At 39.1% G+C, this 19170-nt stretch overlaps 1 protein-coding gene across 4 annotated transcripts in view; it reads left to right on the top strand.

Annotated features, from left to right (window-relative positions):
• Positions 1-19170, top strand: part of MAPK9 (mitogen-activated protein kinase 9) — a 58221-nt gene that overhangs the window by 8511 nt on the left and 30540 nt on the right. For all 4 annotated transcript variants that reach the window (XM_024116289.3, XM_028498039.2, XM_055080140.1 and 1 more), the window contains one exon: positions 9325-9495. In XM_024116289.3, the coding sequence (XP_023972057.1) occupies positions 9374-9495 (122 nt within the window). In that variant the 5' untranslated portion in view covers positions 9325-9373. The remainder of the gene's footprint in view (positions 1-9324; positions 9496-19170) is intronic.

Raw genomic sequence — 19170 nt, forward strand, 5'->3', positions numbered from 1 at the left:
CTACTAGAGCTAATCAATGAATTTGGTAAAGTTGCAGGATACAAAATTAATGCACAGAAATCTCTTGCATTCCTATACACTAACAATGAATGATCAGAAAGAAATTAAAGAAATAGTCCCATTCGCCATTGCAACAAAAAGAGTAAAATACCTAGGAATAAACCTACCTAAGGAGGTAAAAGACCTGTACTCAGAAAACTGTAAAACGCTGATGAAAGAAATCAAAGATGACACAAACAAATGGAGAGGTATACCATGTTCTTGGATGCACATATGGTCACCTTATCTTTGATAAAGGAGGCAAGAATATACAATGGAGAAAAGGCAGCCCGTTCAATAAGTGGTTCTGGGCAAACTGGACAGCTACATGTAAAAGAATGAAATTAGAACACTCCCTAACACCAAACACAAAAATAAACTCAAAATGGATTAAAGACCTAAATGTAAGACCGGAAACTATGAAACTCTTAGAGGAAAACATAGGCAGAATACTCTTTGACTTAAATCACAGCAAGATCTTTTTTGACCAACCTCCTAGATTAGTGGAAATAAAAACAAAAATAAACAAATGGGACCTAATGAAATTTAAAAGCTTTTGCACAGCAAAGGAAACTATAAACAAGACAAAAAGACAACCCTCAGAATGGGAGAAAATATTTGCAAACGAATCAACAAAGGATTATTCTCCAAAATACATAAACAGCTCATGAGCTCAATATTAAAAAAACAACACAATCAAAAAATTGGCAGAGGACCTAAGTAGACATTTCTCCAAAGTAGATATACAGATTGCCAACAAACACATGAAAGGGTGCTCAACATCACTAATTATTAGAGAAATGCAAATCAATACTACAATGAGGTATCGCCTCACACTGGTTAGAATGGGCATCATCAGAAAATTTACAAGAGCTCAATATCACTAATCATCAGGGAAATGCAAATCAAAACAATGAAATATCACTTCTCACATTTTAGAATGGCTATTATCAAATAGAGAAGAAGTAGCAAATGTTGACAAGGGCTTGGAAAAAAGGGAAACTTTGCACTGTTGGTGGGAATGTAAACTGATACAGCCACTTTGGAGAACAGTATGGAGGTTCCTTAAAAAACTAAAAATAGAATTACCGTATGACCCAGAAGTCCCACTACTGGGCATATACCCAGAGAAAACCATAATTCAGAAAGACACATGCACCTCAATGTTCATTGCAGCACTATTTACAATAGCCAGGTCATTGAAGCGACCTAAATACCCATTGACAGATGAATGGATAAAGAAGATGTGGTACATATATACAATGGAAGGAACGAAACTGGGTCATTTATAGAGACATGGATGGACCTAGAAACTGTCGTACAGAGTGAAGTAGGTCAGAAAGGGGAAAACAAATATCGTATATTAACACATATAAGTGGAATCTAGAAAAATGGTACAGATGAACCCATTTGCAAGACAGAAATAGAGACACAGATGTAGAGAACAAATATATGGACACCAAGGTGGGAAAGCAGGGAGGGGGAGTGATGGTTGTGGGATGAACTGGGAGATTGGGATTGACATATATACACTAATATATATAAAATAGATCACTAATAAGAACCTGCTGTATTAAAAAAAATTCAAAAATTTCCTGAAACATCATCTGCCTACCACACCCTAGAATGAAAAGTAAATTCTGTGCATTGCCTCCTGTCTATTGTGTCTTTCACTGAGGTGCTCACCAGTATTAACCATGTCATCAGCTTTTGCCTTTACCAGATTTTAATTCACATTTGCAGAATGCAGACATTTGTTGGGATAAGTAGAATGGGTGTCCTAAGGTCAGCTGACATTGAGACCTTGCCCTGTGCTAGGCACTGTGCTAGTTGTCCTCTGAGGCTGATTCTGTTCTACACATGAGTGTAATTGCTTGCCCAAGTTCACTCACCAGATAAATGGCAGACCCACTGCCCTCTGACTCCAGAGTCCTAATCTTAACCATTGCATGGAGCTGCCTTACCACGTTTACTCTCCCGCTTAGTTTTGCCTTAAAATATATTTCCTGGGCACCCTCTGTGTACTTAGTAGAGGATTGAGAAATAGATCAGACACATTTTCTGCCCTTGAGGAGCTCACAGGGTAGAAGTAGAGATAGACTTGCAATGCAAATGAATACAAGATGTGGTGCCAAAAAAGGGACATGCCCTGCACAGTTTGAAAGGAAAGCCTATGGAGGAAAACTTGCAGGAGAAGCAGGTGCTTGCACTAGATTTTGGAGGATGAAGTTTGGCCAGGAGAGCAAAAGGCGGGGGAAGTCATTTCAGGCAGATGGGACAGCTTAGGCAGAGACCTGAGGTATGCAGTAGCTGGGGTCTGCTGCTCCCAGGTGGTTTGATAGTGCCGAAGAGTGGGCCAGAGGCCCTGCAGAACTCCTGTGCTGTTCTAAGAATTTTACTGTCAAGGCAATCGGTCACTACTGAAGGAATTTAAACAGGAGAGCAGTATGATCACTGCATATATTCAACAAATCTCTTTTAATTCCTTATTTTGAAATAATTATAGATTCACAAGAGGTTACAAATATAGTAGAGAGGTCCTGTACACTCTTCACCCAGTTTCCACCAATGGTTGTATATTTATGTAACTATAGTACAATACCAGCATCAGGCAGTTAGCATTGGTACAATGCTTGTACAGTTCTATGTCAATTTACCACATGTGGAGGTTCATATAATCACCACCATCACCATCAAGATACAGAACTATTTCATCATCCCAAAGATCTCCCTTGTACTACCCCTTTATAACCACACCACCCACCTTGCCCCCCACCATCCATAACCCCTGGCAACCACTAACCTGTTCTATATCTCTATAATATAGAGAATTTTCATTTCAAGAATGTTGTATAAATGGAATTATGTCTTATGGTCCTTGTGAAATTAGCTCTTATCACTAAAAATTATCACTAAAATTTCATAATACCCTATGACCCACCCAAGTTGTAATGTATATCAGTATTTCGATCATTTTTATTGCTGGGTGATGGTCCATGGTATTGACATACGGCAATTTGTTTAACCACCCCACCCACTGAAGGACATCTGGATTGTTTCCAGCTTTGAACTATTACAAATATAGCTGCTATAAGCATTCATGTAAAGGTTTTCAAGTGGACAGATCTTTCTAATGTGGTATGTATACAGTGGTTTGGAGGTATCAGGAATGGAGGCTGGGAGAGCACTTTGGCTATTGGTATGTCTGGGGAGCAATGAGGCCTTTACTCACAACACTGAGTATCGGGCATTGGGCCTGGAGATGGGGAGACTGATGACTGGTACAAGGGGCCGGCAGGAAGAATCCTTGCTGGAGTCACTTACGTCCCTGTGAGTGACATAATAACCAAATTCTGTATCATAGTATGTACTGTAACTTAAGAACTGATGTTCAGAAGAATGGCCCTGAGGTGCTGTGAAGTTTTTGGTTATCCAAGAAAGATTAAGTGCTATTAAGATTAAGATTAAGTGCTATGCTATTTTTAATACGAATTAAAGTAGGAAAAAAGAACAATTTGATTAAAACTTTCAGCAGCAAGCATTGAAACAAAGAGGGTGATTGTGAAAATCTGCTTTTAATCACAGCAGTCAGTTAATTTAAATATTGAATGTCCTGGGTATTCTGAAACATTAGTGTGATTAAAGGTTTGAGTCTATGGATCACTGAATTACCTTCATCATCAGAAGAAAGTGTCTTAGTGGGGTGAAGACAAGATGAGATGTGAAGATCTGCGTTATTCTGGCCTGGTCTTGACCAGCCCTTGGACAGTCACTTTACTTTCTAAGTAAAATTAGAGATATTACAGTAGTATATTGGGAAAAACATGGATATAGTAGTCAAATACACCTCAATTCAAATCCAGGCCGTGCCACTTTCCACCTGAGAATTTGGGCTAGTTCCTTACTGTCTCCGAGTTGTTTCCTCATTTGCAGAGTGAGGACAGTACCACGCACCTCACAGGCTGTTAGGAGAAGGTGTATAACTGTGTACTCAGAGCCTGGCCCGCTTGCCTTCCTGCCACCAGTCTCATCTGCCTCAAATCCATTCTCTGTAAAGGTGTCAGAGTGACCATTTTGCAGCTTTTCATTTAAAAGTGTTCGTTTAGTTTTTAAAATGTGAAATATGTGCATAGTTTAAAAAAAAAGTACAGAAAGTTATAATGGCAAGAATGAAAGTCTCATTTCCCACCGTTTCTCTGCACTTGCTAGCATATTGTGTGTGTGTGTGTGTGCATGTGTGTGTGTATTTTTCCATACACTGGCATTTACCGTATGCACTCTTCTTTAACTTGCTTTATTTCCTTATATATCTTAGGCATCTTTCCATATCAATGCATAAAGTCCCTGCATTGTTTTTAATGGCTTTATTATACTTTTGTGCCATAATTTATTCAGTCATTCCAAGGGTACTTTTTGGGTTATTTCTAGTTTTTTGCCTGTTACAAGCAGTGCTACAAACATCCTTGCACAAATATCTTTGAGTATTTGTACACATGTATTTGTCAGATACATTTATAGAATTGTAGTTGCCAGGTTAGGAGTCTTGTGCATTTAAATTTTTCTTAGGTATTACCTATTTTGCTTCCAAAAAATGTTTTACCAATTTATAGTTCTCACCATCATGTGTGAAAGTACCTGTTTCGTCACACCTAGGTTGATACTTAACTTGCACGCAGGTCTTGCCTTCTCCAGGAAGCCTTCCTTTACATCCATCTCTCACTCACACATTCCACTTGTTCTCTCGCTCTGCCCTCTGGACACTACTCTGCTGGGCTTCTGCCATGCAGCCTGTGCATTCCCCTAGGACACTTCCTACGTGGTGTGATAATTATGCAGTTGGTGGTTTGAGGGAAGGGACTGTACGATTAGTACTCCATTGACAGCCGCTACCTCATGCTTGGCACACAGGAGGCCGTCAGAGTTTGTTAGAACTCAGTAAATGGTAGCTGTCATCCCCACAAGACTCAGACTGTATGCTGTCCACTGTTCTTTCCCACTTTAAAATTTTATAACTATGTAAAGCTGTAGTTAGAGCTAATTTTTCTATTTAGAAAAATTAATCAGATTTAATATTTATAGTACCTGAATTGCTTATATTTAGAATACTAGATGTAGAGAAAAAATTTTTTAAAGCATTTCTTACTCTAGGCTCTAAACAGGTAGGAATGTTCCTCCTGCCCAATGTTTATTTATAGAGTGGGTAGATTTTACAGGTCTCCAGTCTTGGAGAAATAGAGATTTTTCGATTAGAGCATTTCATTAAATAAGCATTCATTGAAGCAGCATGGTAAGTGGGGAGAGTGTGGACATGAGCCAGATGCCTTTAGCAAATGCCTTGCCGATTCCTAACCTCGAGGCACCCACTCACCACAGTTAGGTCTGTAGGAGCAGAGTGTGTTCTTCTAGGAGCTTTTTCAGTGGAAAAATGGTGGGCATTGAACAATGTCATATGAGAGGGAAGACAGGCCCTCCCTGCTTTTGAGGAGCTCCTGACCTGGCGGAGGGAGGCAGAGGCAGACCTGCAGAAGCCGAGTGCCAGTGAACACGGTAGGCACTGGGTCCCACTGCTGGGAACCGAGGTGAGGAACCAGCACCTTCTGGTGAGGGAAGTTAAGGCAGGGACTGCACCTTCAGTGTGTTGGTAATGTGGTTGCATGAAGAATTCTTAACACCTCTCAATTTGTAAATTGTCTTCTGAAACCAGGTTGAGGTCCATTTTGTTGAAATACAATCTCAAGAGAGAGTTGATTTCAGTAATAGCTAAATTACATGCTTTCTTAGTTTGGTTTGGGGTTCTTTCTCTTGCTCTCATGAAGCCCATGAAGCCCAAGCTTGACAGAGGAGGTGGCTTTGACAGAGTCTGTCTTACGTGATTTTTTTTTCTGCCTAATAAGGGAAACTTATTTTAATTTTAAAATTATTTAAAATCTTGAGATGAAATTATGTTAACTATTGACCTAATGATGTAATGTACTCCCCAAATTCACTAAAGCTAACCTAATACTGTACCAGTCTGAGTACAAGGTTACAACAGCTGTAGCAGAGAGAGTTCCAGAGTTGTTCAACAAGGTTGAGATTAATTTGTGCCTATCTCAATGTGGGCAGGTGGACCAGAATGGGGGCCAGCTCAGTGCCACAAGGTCATTCCAGACTCTGGCTGGTGGGTGACTCTAGCATCTTCAGCATGTGACTTCCATCTCTGGGTCTATGACTGCTGATCCCTCAGCCAACAGCAAGGGAGACAGATAGATTGAAAGGCAAGCAGCTTTCTGTTTAAAAAAATGATCTGGGAGTAGCATACATCACTTCTGCTCACATCTCATTAGCTAAAGGTTGGTCATCTGGCCACACCTGGCTGCCAGGAAAGTGGCCAGATGTCATCTCTAGTTGGGTAGCCATTTGTCCAGCTGGAACAGGGTGGCTTCTGTTACTAAAATGAAGGGAGGAGTGGATCCTGGAGTAGGTCAGCAGCCTGGGCCTGTCATACCGTCCCTTGGCCACTTCAGACTTAACTTGTCCAAAGCCGAACTTTCCGACTCAGCTATCTCCTGCTTACCTCCAGCTGTTTCACCTTTGTTTCTCCCCATCTCCTGCAGGGCAACAAGTCATGTACATTCTTCCTCCAAGCCGTGCATTTCTTTCTTTTCCCCACCTGCTGTGATCCTGCCATTTTTGTCAGGTCTGCCTGTTTTGAGTCCTGCCCATTCGAATCCAACCCTTTCTCAGCTTCCTGAATGACCTCTCTGAAAAGCAAGTGTGAGCCCATGCCTCTCGTGCTTTGATGGCTCCACAGCCTTCAGGCCCAGGCCCAGATGGCTCCTAGCAGCTTCCAGGGCCTGGGGTGATCTGGCCTTGTTTTCTCTCCAGTTTTTTCCCCCCATGACCCAGCAGAATCAAATCTCAAATGATTTGTCATGCTTAGAAGGCACCTTCAGCTCTCTGCACATGTTACTTCTTATCCCCACACCCTAAACCTCCATCCTTCTGGGTTTAGGGCTCTCCTTGCAACCTATCTCTTCTGAGTGTACCCACAGTGTACGCTCTCTGTAAGCTCGAAATGCAGAAGTCAGGCATGCTGGCTGTTCCGGCAAAGGACCTGGGTCCACAGTGGTGCTCAAGAAATGCTTTATGAATGACCAGCATTGCTGGTGCATTACAGTATGGCCAAGAAATAGCAGGTTTTAGTGGCTCCTGCGTTCTCGCTGAGTCTGTCTCTGATCCTTTGCATTTTTACTCCACTCGTCAAGCTGAGCAATTCACCATGTCTGAGCACAGTCAGTTTGAGTCTGTGCTTCTACTCTGTCTCTGGCAAAACTATCCAGGGCAAATGCCACCTCCTCCATGAAGCTCTTCTTGTTTTCTGCACCCCTGCTCGTGGGTAGGACCTCTTTTGCGTTTCAGCTTTGTTTCTGTTTTGCTTATGGCCCTTACTTCTTTATAACTTATATTACAATGTAGATAATAGACTCATTCCTCATACTTCTCCCCCAAATAGTGACGTAGGTGCTGCTTCAAGACCAATACCTGTTTGATCTTGATATATGTCTTCTATATTATTTATCACTTTCTTGTACAAAGGTACCCCATAAATGTTGAGATGAATTGTCTCAGCCTCTTAAAAACTATAAATAAATTAAGAAAAGGATACTCCTTCAGATGTCAGTAAAATAGAGCAGCATCGTGAGGGAATCATTAGCTACAGTGTTATGGGTCAGATCAGCAGAGGTATATTGAATGGTCACTCTGTCCCAGGGTCCAGGCCCTCCCTGTCTTCCTGTCCTGTGAGTACAGGGTGCCACCATGAACAAGACAGACCTGTCCCTCCCCTCCTAGAGCTTAGGGCCCCCTTCTCACAGCAGCATGGTTTGGCCAGCTCACTAAGCCTTGGATCACTCCAGTGTAACACAGGGCTGATAATTCCTGTCGGTCGTTGTGAGCAGTATGTTAGTTTATCTAGTGCAACACTGGCCTCCCAGACACAATCCCCAGCCAGTGTGCAATGGCTCTTGGTCAAAATGGCTGCTGGTACTACCAGCTGTGCCTCAGCCACTGCCCTGAGAATGGTAAAACATGAAGCAACAGTCAGTTGGAGAAACTATTCATTTGATTTAAATTCTTTGTTCAGTCTTGTTGTTAATCAATTTCCATGTTTAATGGAAGTCCTAGACATCATTGTGTTGAAACACATATCATCACTCCAAAAAACTCAGTGGGTAGATATTAAATATTAGGTGTTAAAACAAACAGGCAGGAATTTGGGGAAGCTGTAAAATAAAATTTAAATTCTGTGTTTGTAAACAGTGTAGAATATTTACCTAAATGACTTTATTGTTGGCTTTTTAATTTTTAAGAAATGACCAGTATAAATAGCTTGCTAACTTTTGAATAAACATTATCAGACAAGAGCCAGGGAACGGAGTAAAGGTAGCTGCCTGCCGATTTCTGTTTACTTTGTTTTCTGTATAAAATCATACAGGCTCCTGCAGCGTAGGAATCTCAGCTTGCTGTCTCAACCACAAAAAGGCTGCTCTGGGGCTGCCAGTTTATACTCATGCCTCGTGGATAATATAGTGTCCATGTTATTGACTGTAGCTTATGACAGAGTTCTCTGTCTATGTATGTCTGTATTGAAGCCCACTAGTAATGTAGGGTTTGGGGAATGTAGGCCAGCTCCGGACCACCTCACAAGGTAGGAACACACTCATGAGCATCCACGGCACGCACAGGTGTCACCAGGCCTCCAACACCCTGTTGTTCTTTAACTTACCACTTTTACAATCACTTTGGCATCAGACTTGCTTTCTGGTTCGTCACTTTAACCTGAATTTGTGGACACAGCAGAAGACTGGTCCATTTGTTTTTCTGCATGAATGAATTGTAGACATGTTCATTTTGCAGCATCTCCAGAGTGCCTTCATCTCTGGTTGAGACAGCACAGCATAATCTGGTCCCACAGGAAGCAAGCTGATGAGAATCACATAGTGATGTAGTCTTGTCATGGCTAATAAAAATGTACAAATTCTTTTCTCTAAAGGTTGTTATTTTCTAATCCAATCCCTTAAGATGTGGTCATGCAGGGTCTCAGAATTCCTTCCTTTCATGATAATCTTGTACCATTAAAATGTCTTTGCATTTTTTGCATGTTGCTTAAGTTCAGAACTTGGTCTAACTGAGTTTACCAACTTACAGCCACATTGTCTTATATACCAATAAATCTGAAACACTATTAAGTGAGCTATGCATGTGTAATTTCAGTAAGAATGCATGTTCATTCTCTCTTTCAAGGAATCTGACGACTGTACCAGCTCTTCGGAATATTATATGACACTACATCATGAGTGACAGTAAATGTGATAGTCAGTTTTACAGTGTACAAGTGGCAGACTCAACTTTCTCTGTCCTAAAACGTTACCAGCAGTTGAAACCAATTGGCTCTGGAGCCCAAGGAATTGTCTGGTAAGTATGGTCTGTTTCAGTAGTGTAGACTGAGTTTTTGTTGTAATAAAAACTTAATAGATCTAAGTCGTCAGAATTTAGAAACACTGATGATAAAAATACCCTTTTCTTTGCTATAGGTTTATAAGCTAAATTGAATCAACCTCTTGCTTTAGTTACATATAGTCAGATTGTAGGATACTAGCTCAAATTCTTAGAATGCTGCATAAATTTAAATAGGTAGCAATTTTTCTTTTTTCTTTGTTTCTTTTCTCTTTTTTTTTCTTTTCCATTACCCCTGTCATTATGATATTAGAGTAATAGGTATGACAGTGAGTTGTAACAGAAATTTGGAGTTTTATTCATTTCTTCATCCTGGCCACCCTTCCCCCCTCCCCCTTTTATTCCCAATCACTCCTATTCATTTCTAGGCGCCGTCATTGCAGTGCCTTGCCCTTCATTGGCAGGATGAGGCCAGTCAGTGTCATTATCACCCCATGGATTAACCAGGAAGGGATGCCGTATGAGGGGTTGGGCTGGCCGTCTCTTCCTTGGTGTCTCACTTCAACTATGTGTCCAGCCCAGAACGTCAGAACTGTTGGTCTGACCCTGAACCTTAGTCTCTTGCTTGGTAAGACAGTCAGCTGCCGCGACATCACTGGCCAGCTAAAGGTAAAGTTTTTCACATGTTTTCTAGACTACAGTTATCAGCACTTCCCAAGCTTTTTATCCCTTAGTTTTTTGGCAAAATCTTTTCTTCTTTTTTTGGTCAGTAAAAACAAGATTGTCTTTGCATCTAAAAGGAACTGTGGTAAAGCTAAACACCCAATGATTACAGCTTGTAGGTAAAGGGGATTCAAGATAAAAGAGAACTCTTGGATGGTCTGGTAGGAGAGTTTATATTTTTATTAGAGATGTTGAGTTTAGAGAATCTGCATCAGTGGTTAGTAATTGATCCCCTGTTGTAGAGATATGTGATCAGGGAAGTTAGTTGTGTTCTTCGGCTTAGGTAGTTAGAGGCCCTGGAAGCTGAGAGGAAATGGTAGTTCAGAGATTCCCAGAAAAACTAATGAGGGGGTAGGGGCTGTTTGGAAGGAATGCCTGGCTTGCATCTAAAATAGTGGTGATCTTAACTTCCAATTGATAACATGCTATATTGGTACTTAAATCCAGTGTGCCAGGAAAGTTTTAAAGTGAATGGATGGTTCATGTTAGGATACTTTGATGTTAATAAAAAGTTCTAGACAGTAAAATATTCTTTTGATTTATAACCCATCTCTTATTTGGAATTGGATAGTAATTTGACATAGAGAATTAAGCAAGACTGATATCAAGGACATTTAATGTAATAACCACATTAAGAGCTTGACTAGAAATTCATAATTAATTGTATAATGGAGAGCTTTACAAGGGTTACGCAGTTAAAATTAATGACTTCATTACAGCATGGTAAATGACAATAAAATTACATGCTACTTTAAAGAATACTGTTTTTCAGAGATTAGTTTTGATTTCCAGTTTTCATATACTACTTCCCATCTTTGTTTTTTAAAGAAATATTTAATAATGAAATTACTCATTATGGTGTATATATTTCATTAAAAAAAATTCTAGTTTTGAAATGAAAGTTCCCAAATAAACAGTTATAAGCTAAACCTCCTCTGGTAAAAGCAGTGGTAGAATTATAGGATGGAAAGTTCTGAATTTTTAAAGAATTTAAAGACTAAGAGTCCAGAAATAAACCCATACATCTGTGGCCAGTTGATTTTCAAAAAGGGTGCCAAGATTATTCAATGGGGAAAGAACAGTCTCTTCAACAAATGGTGCTGGGACAACTGGATACCCACATGCAAAAGAATGAAGTTGGACTCCTACCTCACACCATGGAAAAGGTTAACTCAAAATTGATCGATGACCTAAATATAAGAGTTAAAACCATAAAAGTCTTAGAAGAAAACAAAGGGGGAAGCTTCATGATTTTGAATTCTTAGAAATGACACCAAAAGCATGAGCAACAAAAGAAGAAATTGGGCTTTATCTAAATTAAAAATTTTTGTGTATCAAAGAACACTGTCAAGAGAGTGAAAAAACAACCCACAAATGGGAAAATATTTGCAAATTGTGTATCTGGTAAGAGTCTAATATTCAGAATATAAAGCACTCCTACAACTCAACAGCAAACAGACAAACAACCCAATTTATTTATTTATTTATTTATTTTTAGGTAAAAGCATCTTTTTTTTTTTTTTAAATTGGAGTATAGTTGCTTTACAATGTTGTGTTAGTTTCTGCTGTATAACAAAGTGAATCAGCTATACGTATATATATATCCCCTCCTTTTTGGATTTCCTTCTCATTTAGGTCACCACAGAGCACTGAGTAGAGTTCCCTGTGCTATACAGTAGGTTCTCATCAAACAACCCAATTAAAAAAAAAAAAAAAAAAAACAGGCAAAGGACTTGAATAGACATTTCCCCCAAGAAGGTTTATGGCCAATAAACACATGAAAAGATGCTCATTGTTAGTCATTTGGGAAATGCAAATCAAAACCACAATGAGGTACTACTTCATACCCACTTGGTGGCCATAATCAACAAAATGGAAAATAACAAAGGTTGGCAGGTATGTGAAGAGATTACAACCCTCATACATTGCCAGTGAGAATGTAAAATGGTGCAGCCACTTGTGGAAAACACTTTGACGGTTCCTCAACAAGTTAAACATAGAATTATTATATGACCCAGTAAATACCCCTAGATATATTCCCAAAAGAATTAAAAACAGATGTTCAAAAAAGACTTGTATACAAATGTTCATAGCAGCACTATTCTCAATAGCCAAAAGGTGGAAACAGCCCAAATGTCCATCAATAAATGAATGGATACACAAGCTGTGTTATATACATACATGGAATATTATTCATAAAAAAAAATGAAGCACTGATATATGCTACAACATAGATGATCCTCAGAAACATGCTAAGTGAAAGAAGCCAAACATAAAAGGTAGTATTATTATATGAGTCCATTTATATGAAATACCCAAAGTAGGTGAATCCATAGAGAAAGATGCAGATTGGTGGTAACAAGGGCAAAGGGGAGAGAGGAATGGGGAGCAACTTCATAATGGGTATGGAGTTTCCTTTTGGGGTCATGAAAATCTTTTGGGGTTACTTAAAGGTGGTGATTGTACAACACTGTGAATGTGCTAAATGCTACTGAATTGTTCACTTTAAAATGGTTCATTTTATGTTTATGTGAATCTCCCCTTAATAAAAATTTTTTTGAAAAAAAATATAAACTGAAAGGTGCCTTAACTTAAGGATATTTGTCATTTTTAATGGATATTTAACCCCTGATACTATAGTATTATATGTAATATTTTCATGTTATATTATGCATTAAAATATGTTGTCATTTTCTTGTAACTTAAGTTATATATTGATATAATCTTAACTGTACTTTCACTTAACTCTTAGTATTTTCATTTAAATAATTTTATGACAATTTTATTAACATTTGTAGGAGCAACTTTCACCTCACATACATGTAGAGGCTAAAATTTTAACACCATCCTAAATTTCACGTCTTACAAATCCCCATTTCCATAGCCTGAATTTTGATTTTAAGGAAGGATCAAAAACTGGGTTTCACCCTTTTCTGCTCAAGAAAGAAGTCTTTGAACTGATTAAAATAGCTCTTAATGAGCCTCTTGCACAGCTAACAGTTTATTTTGTGATCTTTGATGTAATTATTCACTTAACTTTGTAACACAAGCCAGTTATTCATTACCAAATCAAAACCTTTTAGTTGGGTTAACTTTACTGATGCATGGAAAAGGGGTTAGTTAACTTGATTCAGATTATTGATACTTTCTTTTATAAATGTTTGTGCAATTATGAAAATTATTCTTAGACTTCTGGGATGTTTTCTTTTGGCTTTTAGACGAGGTGCTGTCACGAGAGCTGGGCCTAGATGGTTAGAGACCTGGTTTCCATTTTTACTTTACTGCTACTTTCTACCAGAGCCTGTGCTGGCTTCCTCTCAGCCGGGAAGGTGGGTGACTGCTCCTCACCTTCCTTCTAGGCTTGAGGCTTCGTGGTCCCACTGAACTGCAGCCGTGGTGGTGCAGGCAATGGTAGTCCCAGACTGACAAGAGAGAAACTTTTCCCATGATACTTCTCCCACATGTCTTCAGAGGATTTTTTCCTGGCTTTGTTTTGCACAGAGTCTTGGTTATTGGCATTATGCTTTAAGGTCCTTAAAAGAAAAGTGTTCTTTTTATATGAGGTTCAAGGAGAGGATCTTTTACCTTGTTCTGCTGTGTAGATAGAGCAAGAAACTATGAATGGTGCCAGTCAGACTTCTTTCTTCCTCATCAGTGATGGAAGAGCTTGAGTATACCCACCATCAAGCGCTAACTTTTAGATAACTTCTTATCTCCAATGGTCCCTTCTCTGCAAATATGACAGGTTCTTTCCCACGCCCATCACTTTTGTCCCCACTGCATCTCCTGGTTGGAGTCTCCTCTGAAACCTGCTCTTCTGTCCCTGTCCTGACACTATCCCTGATCTTTTGAGACTTATCTGTGGAACTCCAGATAATCTCAGCTCATGCTTGGAATAGAGCCTTCTCTCTGATCGAACCAAGGAGTGTGTGATTGGTTTGATCGACGCACACGCACGCGCGCGCACACACACACACTCCAGAACTGTAAGGTAATAAATTTGTTTTTTAAATCAGTAAATCTGTGCTAATTTGTTATAGCAACAATAGGAAACTAATATACATGTGTTTTTACATTTTTGAGAAGTAAAATATCATAGTAGCAATAATGCATGGTTTACAAAACTTGTTAATCATCTATTTAAACTAGAGCTTGATAAAGATATAGGGACAGGTGTGCAGGTAAACCAAAGTGCAGGTATTGATACAGAATTAAAAGGAGGAGCTGGGATCCAAATAAAATATTCTGACTCCTAATTTTGAATTGTTTTTACAGTTGTCTGATTTATTTGTTTCTATGTTTTTGTTGTTCATTAAAACTGTTAGTAAAATAATTAGGAAGTAAGTTTTAAAATGTTTATCATTTGAAGTATTTATAAAATTAAGTTATTAGTAGAATTAAGTAATTCAAGGTTTTAAAGCTCTATGGGGAAAATGTGTGTACATTTCTTTCATATATATATATATATATATATATATATATATATATTCACTTTTTCTCTCTCCTTCTAAAATCTCAAGCTGTTTAACCAAAGTAGTAAGGACTCTTTGTTTTACGAAACAGTTCTACAAAGTGCTTAACTTTTTTTTTTTGCTTTTATTAAAAAAATTTTTAGTTGAAATATAGTTGATTTACACTGTTGTTAATTTTTGCTGTACAGCAAAATGGTTCAGTTATACGTATATATGCATTCTTTTTTTAAAATATTCTTTTCCATTATGGTTTATCATAGAATATTGAATATAGTTCCCTGTGCTATACAGTAGGACCTTGTCATTTATCCATTCTAACATATAATAGTTTGCATCTGCTAACCCCAAATTCCCAATCCATCCCTCTCCCACCTCTCCCCCCCTTGGCAACAGCAAGTCTGTTCTCTATGTCTGTGAGTCTGTTTCTGTTTCATAAAGGTTCATTTGTGTCATATTTTAGATTCCACATATAAGTAATATCATATGGTATTTGTCTTTCTCTTTTTGACTTACTTCACTTAGTATGATAATCTCGTTCCATCCACGTTGCTGCAAATGGCATTATTTCGTTCTTTTTTATTGCTGAGTAGTATTCCATTGTATATATGTCCCACATCTTCTTTATCCTTTCATCTGTAGATGGACATTTACATTGTTTCCATGTCTTGGCTATTGTGAATAGTGCTGCTATGAACATAGGGGTGCATGTATCTTTTTGAATTATAGTTTTGTCTTTATATATACCCAGGAGTGGGATTGCTAGATCATATGGTAGCTCTATTTTTAGTTTTTTGTGGAACCTCCATACTGTTCTCCATAGTGGCTGCACCAGCTTACATTCCCACCAACAGTGTAGGAGGGTTCCCTTTCTCCACACCCTCTCCAGCATTTGTTATTTGTAGACTTTTTTTAATATATATAAATTTATTTATGGCTGCGTTGGGTCTTTATTGCTGCGTGCGGGCTTTCTCTAGTTGCGGTGAGCAGGGGCTGCTCTTCGTTTTGGTGTGTGGGCTTCTCATTGTAGTGGCTTCTCTTGTTGTGGAGCACGGTCTCTAGGCGGGTGGGCTCAGTAGTTGGGGTTCGCGGGCTCTAGAGCACAGGCTCAGTAGTTGTGGTGCACGGGCTTAGTTGCTCCTCGGCATGTGGGATCTTTCCGGACCAGGGCTCGAACCCGTGTCCCCTGCATTGGCAGGCAGATTCCTAACCACTGTGCCACCAGGGAAGTCCCTTGTAGACTTTTTAATGGTGGCCATTCTGACAGGTATGAGGTGGTACCTCATTGTAGCTTTGATTTGCATTTCTCTAATAATCAGCAATGTTGAGCATCTTTTATGAAGTGTTTAAAAAAAAAGTGTAATATTAGATCTGACAATGCTTAGAAGTGACATTTACAACCTTAACATGAAATGGTTGGTATAGCTCTTATTCATTTTTGCTTCCTCTAGTTCTGTACAAGCATGAATGTTGGCCTGTTCTTATACTGTTTTATTTTCTATTAGTATATATAAATAAACATAATGTCCACAACAAAATTTTTGTGATAAAGAAGATATACGCTATAAGGCATAGGAAGGCTATGATTCAGGAGAATTGAGTTCTAAGTCCAGCTCAGATCCTCATAGCACTAGTTCTTAGTGACCTTGGGCAAATCATTGTGTCTTTATAGTTACACCTCTAAAATGTATGGTTTGAAACTTCTAATTTAAGATGGTGGATCAGACACCTAAACAAAGATACAGGAGAGCAGTAATCAGTAGATATGAGAGCATTTAACAAGTTTCTGCAGAGGAAGTGAAAATAAGTAGATAAAACATTTGCCACAAAGAAGAGAACCTATCTATAGTAGAACTCCAAAGAGGTTGTGAGTATACAGATGCCAGATACAAAAAACAAAGATGAAACGGGTGGCTAGAAGTAGGGATGTTAATTAAAAGTGTGTCTATGAAACAGTTTTGCTAGTTGGCTCCCAACATTCCCACCCCCACCCCCATGCTCAACATTTGCCCCTAGAGAGCGAGTAAGTAAATTAAGAATTATTAGGTCAGTATCTGGGGAAGGAGAAGCCTAGTAAGAGGAGCCCAGGATTTGGGGTGTTCTTTCCCTTGAGGGCATTTGAAAATTCTGGAGTGGGCAGCTGAGAGACTGAGAGTCCTTTGGACTGCTTTGTGGGGCTATAGGAGACAAGGATTGGAGTCCAGGGCCCTCTAAAGGGGCTTAGTGAACTTCCTTTGCTTTAACTGGGTCCAATAAAGGGCTGCATCCTAGAAGTAAGGATGAACCAAAAAGAAACAGGCCCTTGCAGGAACTGCCACTTAGCTTCACATCATCTCATTTGCTGAGCCCAAATTGAGGTGAGCCCAAATTGCTAGTGCCTTCAGGTATCCAGAAGAAATAAATGTAAATTCTACCTGGAGGAAGATAGCATCATACTGGATATCAAATTATTTCTAGATAGCAAACAGTTTTGCAAGTTCAAGGTGTAACACGTAATCAGAAATAACTAGTCACACAAGGAGATTGGACAACATTCACAAAATCCAGCACAAACAACAGAGAAGAGAAACAGATCCACAGGGGTTATTGGCATTATTGGATCCAGACTTCCAAAGAGTTATGATGTAATGTTCCAGACGATAAAAGACAGTATGAAAAATTTTTGGTGGAAAATGAAAACTTTTAAAAAAACTAAATAGAAATTATAGAACTATAAGACATAGTAATTGAATTATGAAGTTAATGGGTGGGTTTAAAAGCATATTAGGTATAACTGAAGAGAGAATTGTGATCTGAAAGATAGGTGAGGAAAAAGTATCCAGAATGAAGCCTGGGGAGACAAAAGGGTAGAAAAATATGGAAGAGAGGATGTATTTGTTTTCTATTGCCGCATAACAAATTACCATAAACTTAGTGGTTTAAAGCAAAACAACAACCATTTATTATTTCATAGTTCTGTAGGTCAGAAATCTGGGTGGGCTTCCCTGGGTTCTCTGTTTGGCATTTCACAAGGCTGAAATCAAGGTGTCACTGGACTGGGCTCTTATCTGGAGGCTCTGGGGAAGAATTTGCTTTCGAGTGCATTCAGGTTCTTGGCAGAACCCAGTTCCTTGCAGCTGTAGGTCAGAGGTCTCCATTCCATTCCCTTGCTCTCTATCAGCCAGGGGCCACTCTGCTCCTAGAGGCTCCCACATTCCTTCTCACCTGACCCCCCCTTCCATCTTAAAGGCAACAACATGTCTAGTCCTTCTCAGGATTCAGATCTCTCTGACTTTCCCCTCTTCACACCAGCCAAAACAAACTCTGCTTCGGAAGGGCTCTTGTGATTGGATTAGTACCCCCCCCACCCTTTCCCTTGTGATCTCCCTTTTGTTAAACTTGGCCGTCTTGCAGGACACAGGGTCAATATACTACAAAAAAATCAAATGCCTAGAAATTGATAGAACAAACCACTTCAGAAAACAGTTTGGCATTATCTAATAAAATAAACTATATGTAATACCACTTTTAGCTATCTGCTTGTCCGAAATGCATGCCCAGAACCATGTACAAGAATGTTTATGACCATGTTTTTTGCTTACAAACTGAAAACAACCAATGTATCTATCACCATTATGTCATATAATCATAACAAAGGAATATTATAGCAATGACACAGAATGAGTTATAGCTTCACACAACAACGGATGTACCTCGCAAATATAATGTTGAGTGAAAGAAGTCCGACATAGACAGTTTCAAAAAACAGGCAAAAATAAATGATGCAGGGGCTTGAAGATACATGTTTTGCTGGTAAAAGCAAGGAAGTGATTATCGTAAAAGTCAGAAGTAGGGGACTTCCCTGGTAGTCCAGTGGCTAAGACTGTGCTCCCAATGCAGGGGGCCCAGGTTCGATCCCTGGTCAGGGAACTAGATCCCACATGCCACAACTAAAAGATCCTCCATGCCGCAATGAAGATTGAAGATCCTGCGTGCAGCAGCTAAGACCCAGCACAGCCAAATAAATAAATTTTTTTTTTAAATTATAGTATAAAAAAAAGTCAGAAGTAGTTATCGTCTTTGGGGGGCAGGAAGGATAGTGATTAGTGGGGGGAGTGCTTTGGGGTTGTTGACAAAACATGGTTCTTTGTAATAAATCATTGGGATGAGAAACAAAAAAGAAAGCAAAAGAATGAATACCAGACGGGCATATGCCTTCTCACCAACAACACTTAACTTTGGAAATCATTGGAGCTCTGAGAGAAAATTGATTTCGAGCTTAGAAGACAAACTATCAATCAAGGATAAATGAAGAGTAAGATAATTTATCTTCCATGCCCTTTTTTTCTGAGGAAATTCCTTGAGAATGTTCTCCAACAAGAAAGAATACAAGAACGTGTAACACCAGAAACAGTGGAAGCCAGAGAAAAGAAATCCCAGGGCGATAGCTACACATCAGGCCTTGAAACCCCAAGAAAAATGTCTTCCCCAAAAATGGAATAGATTCCAAACAATAGATAAT

Source organism: Physeter macrocephalus, chromosome 2 (assembly GCF_002837175.3).
Source record: "Physeter macrocephalus isolate SW-GA chromosome 2, ASM283717v5, whole genome shotgun sequence".
Lineage (NCBI taxonomy): Eukaryota > Metazoa > Chordata > Mammalia > Artiodactyla > Physeteridae > Physeter > Physeter macrocephalus.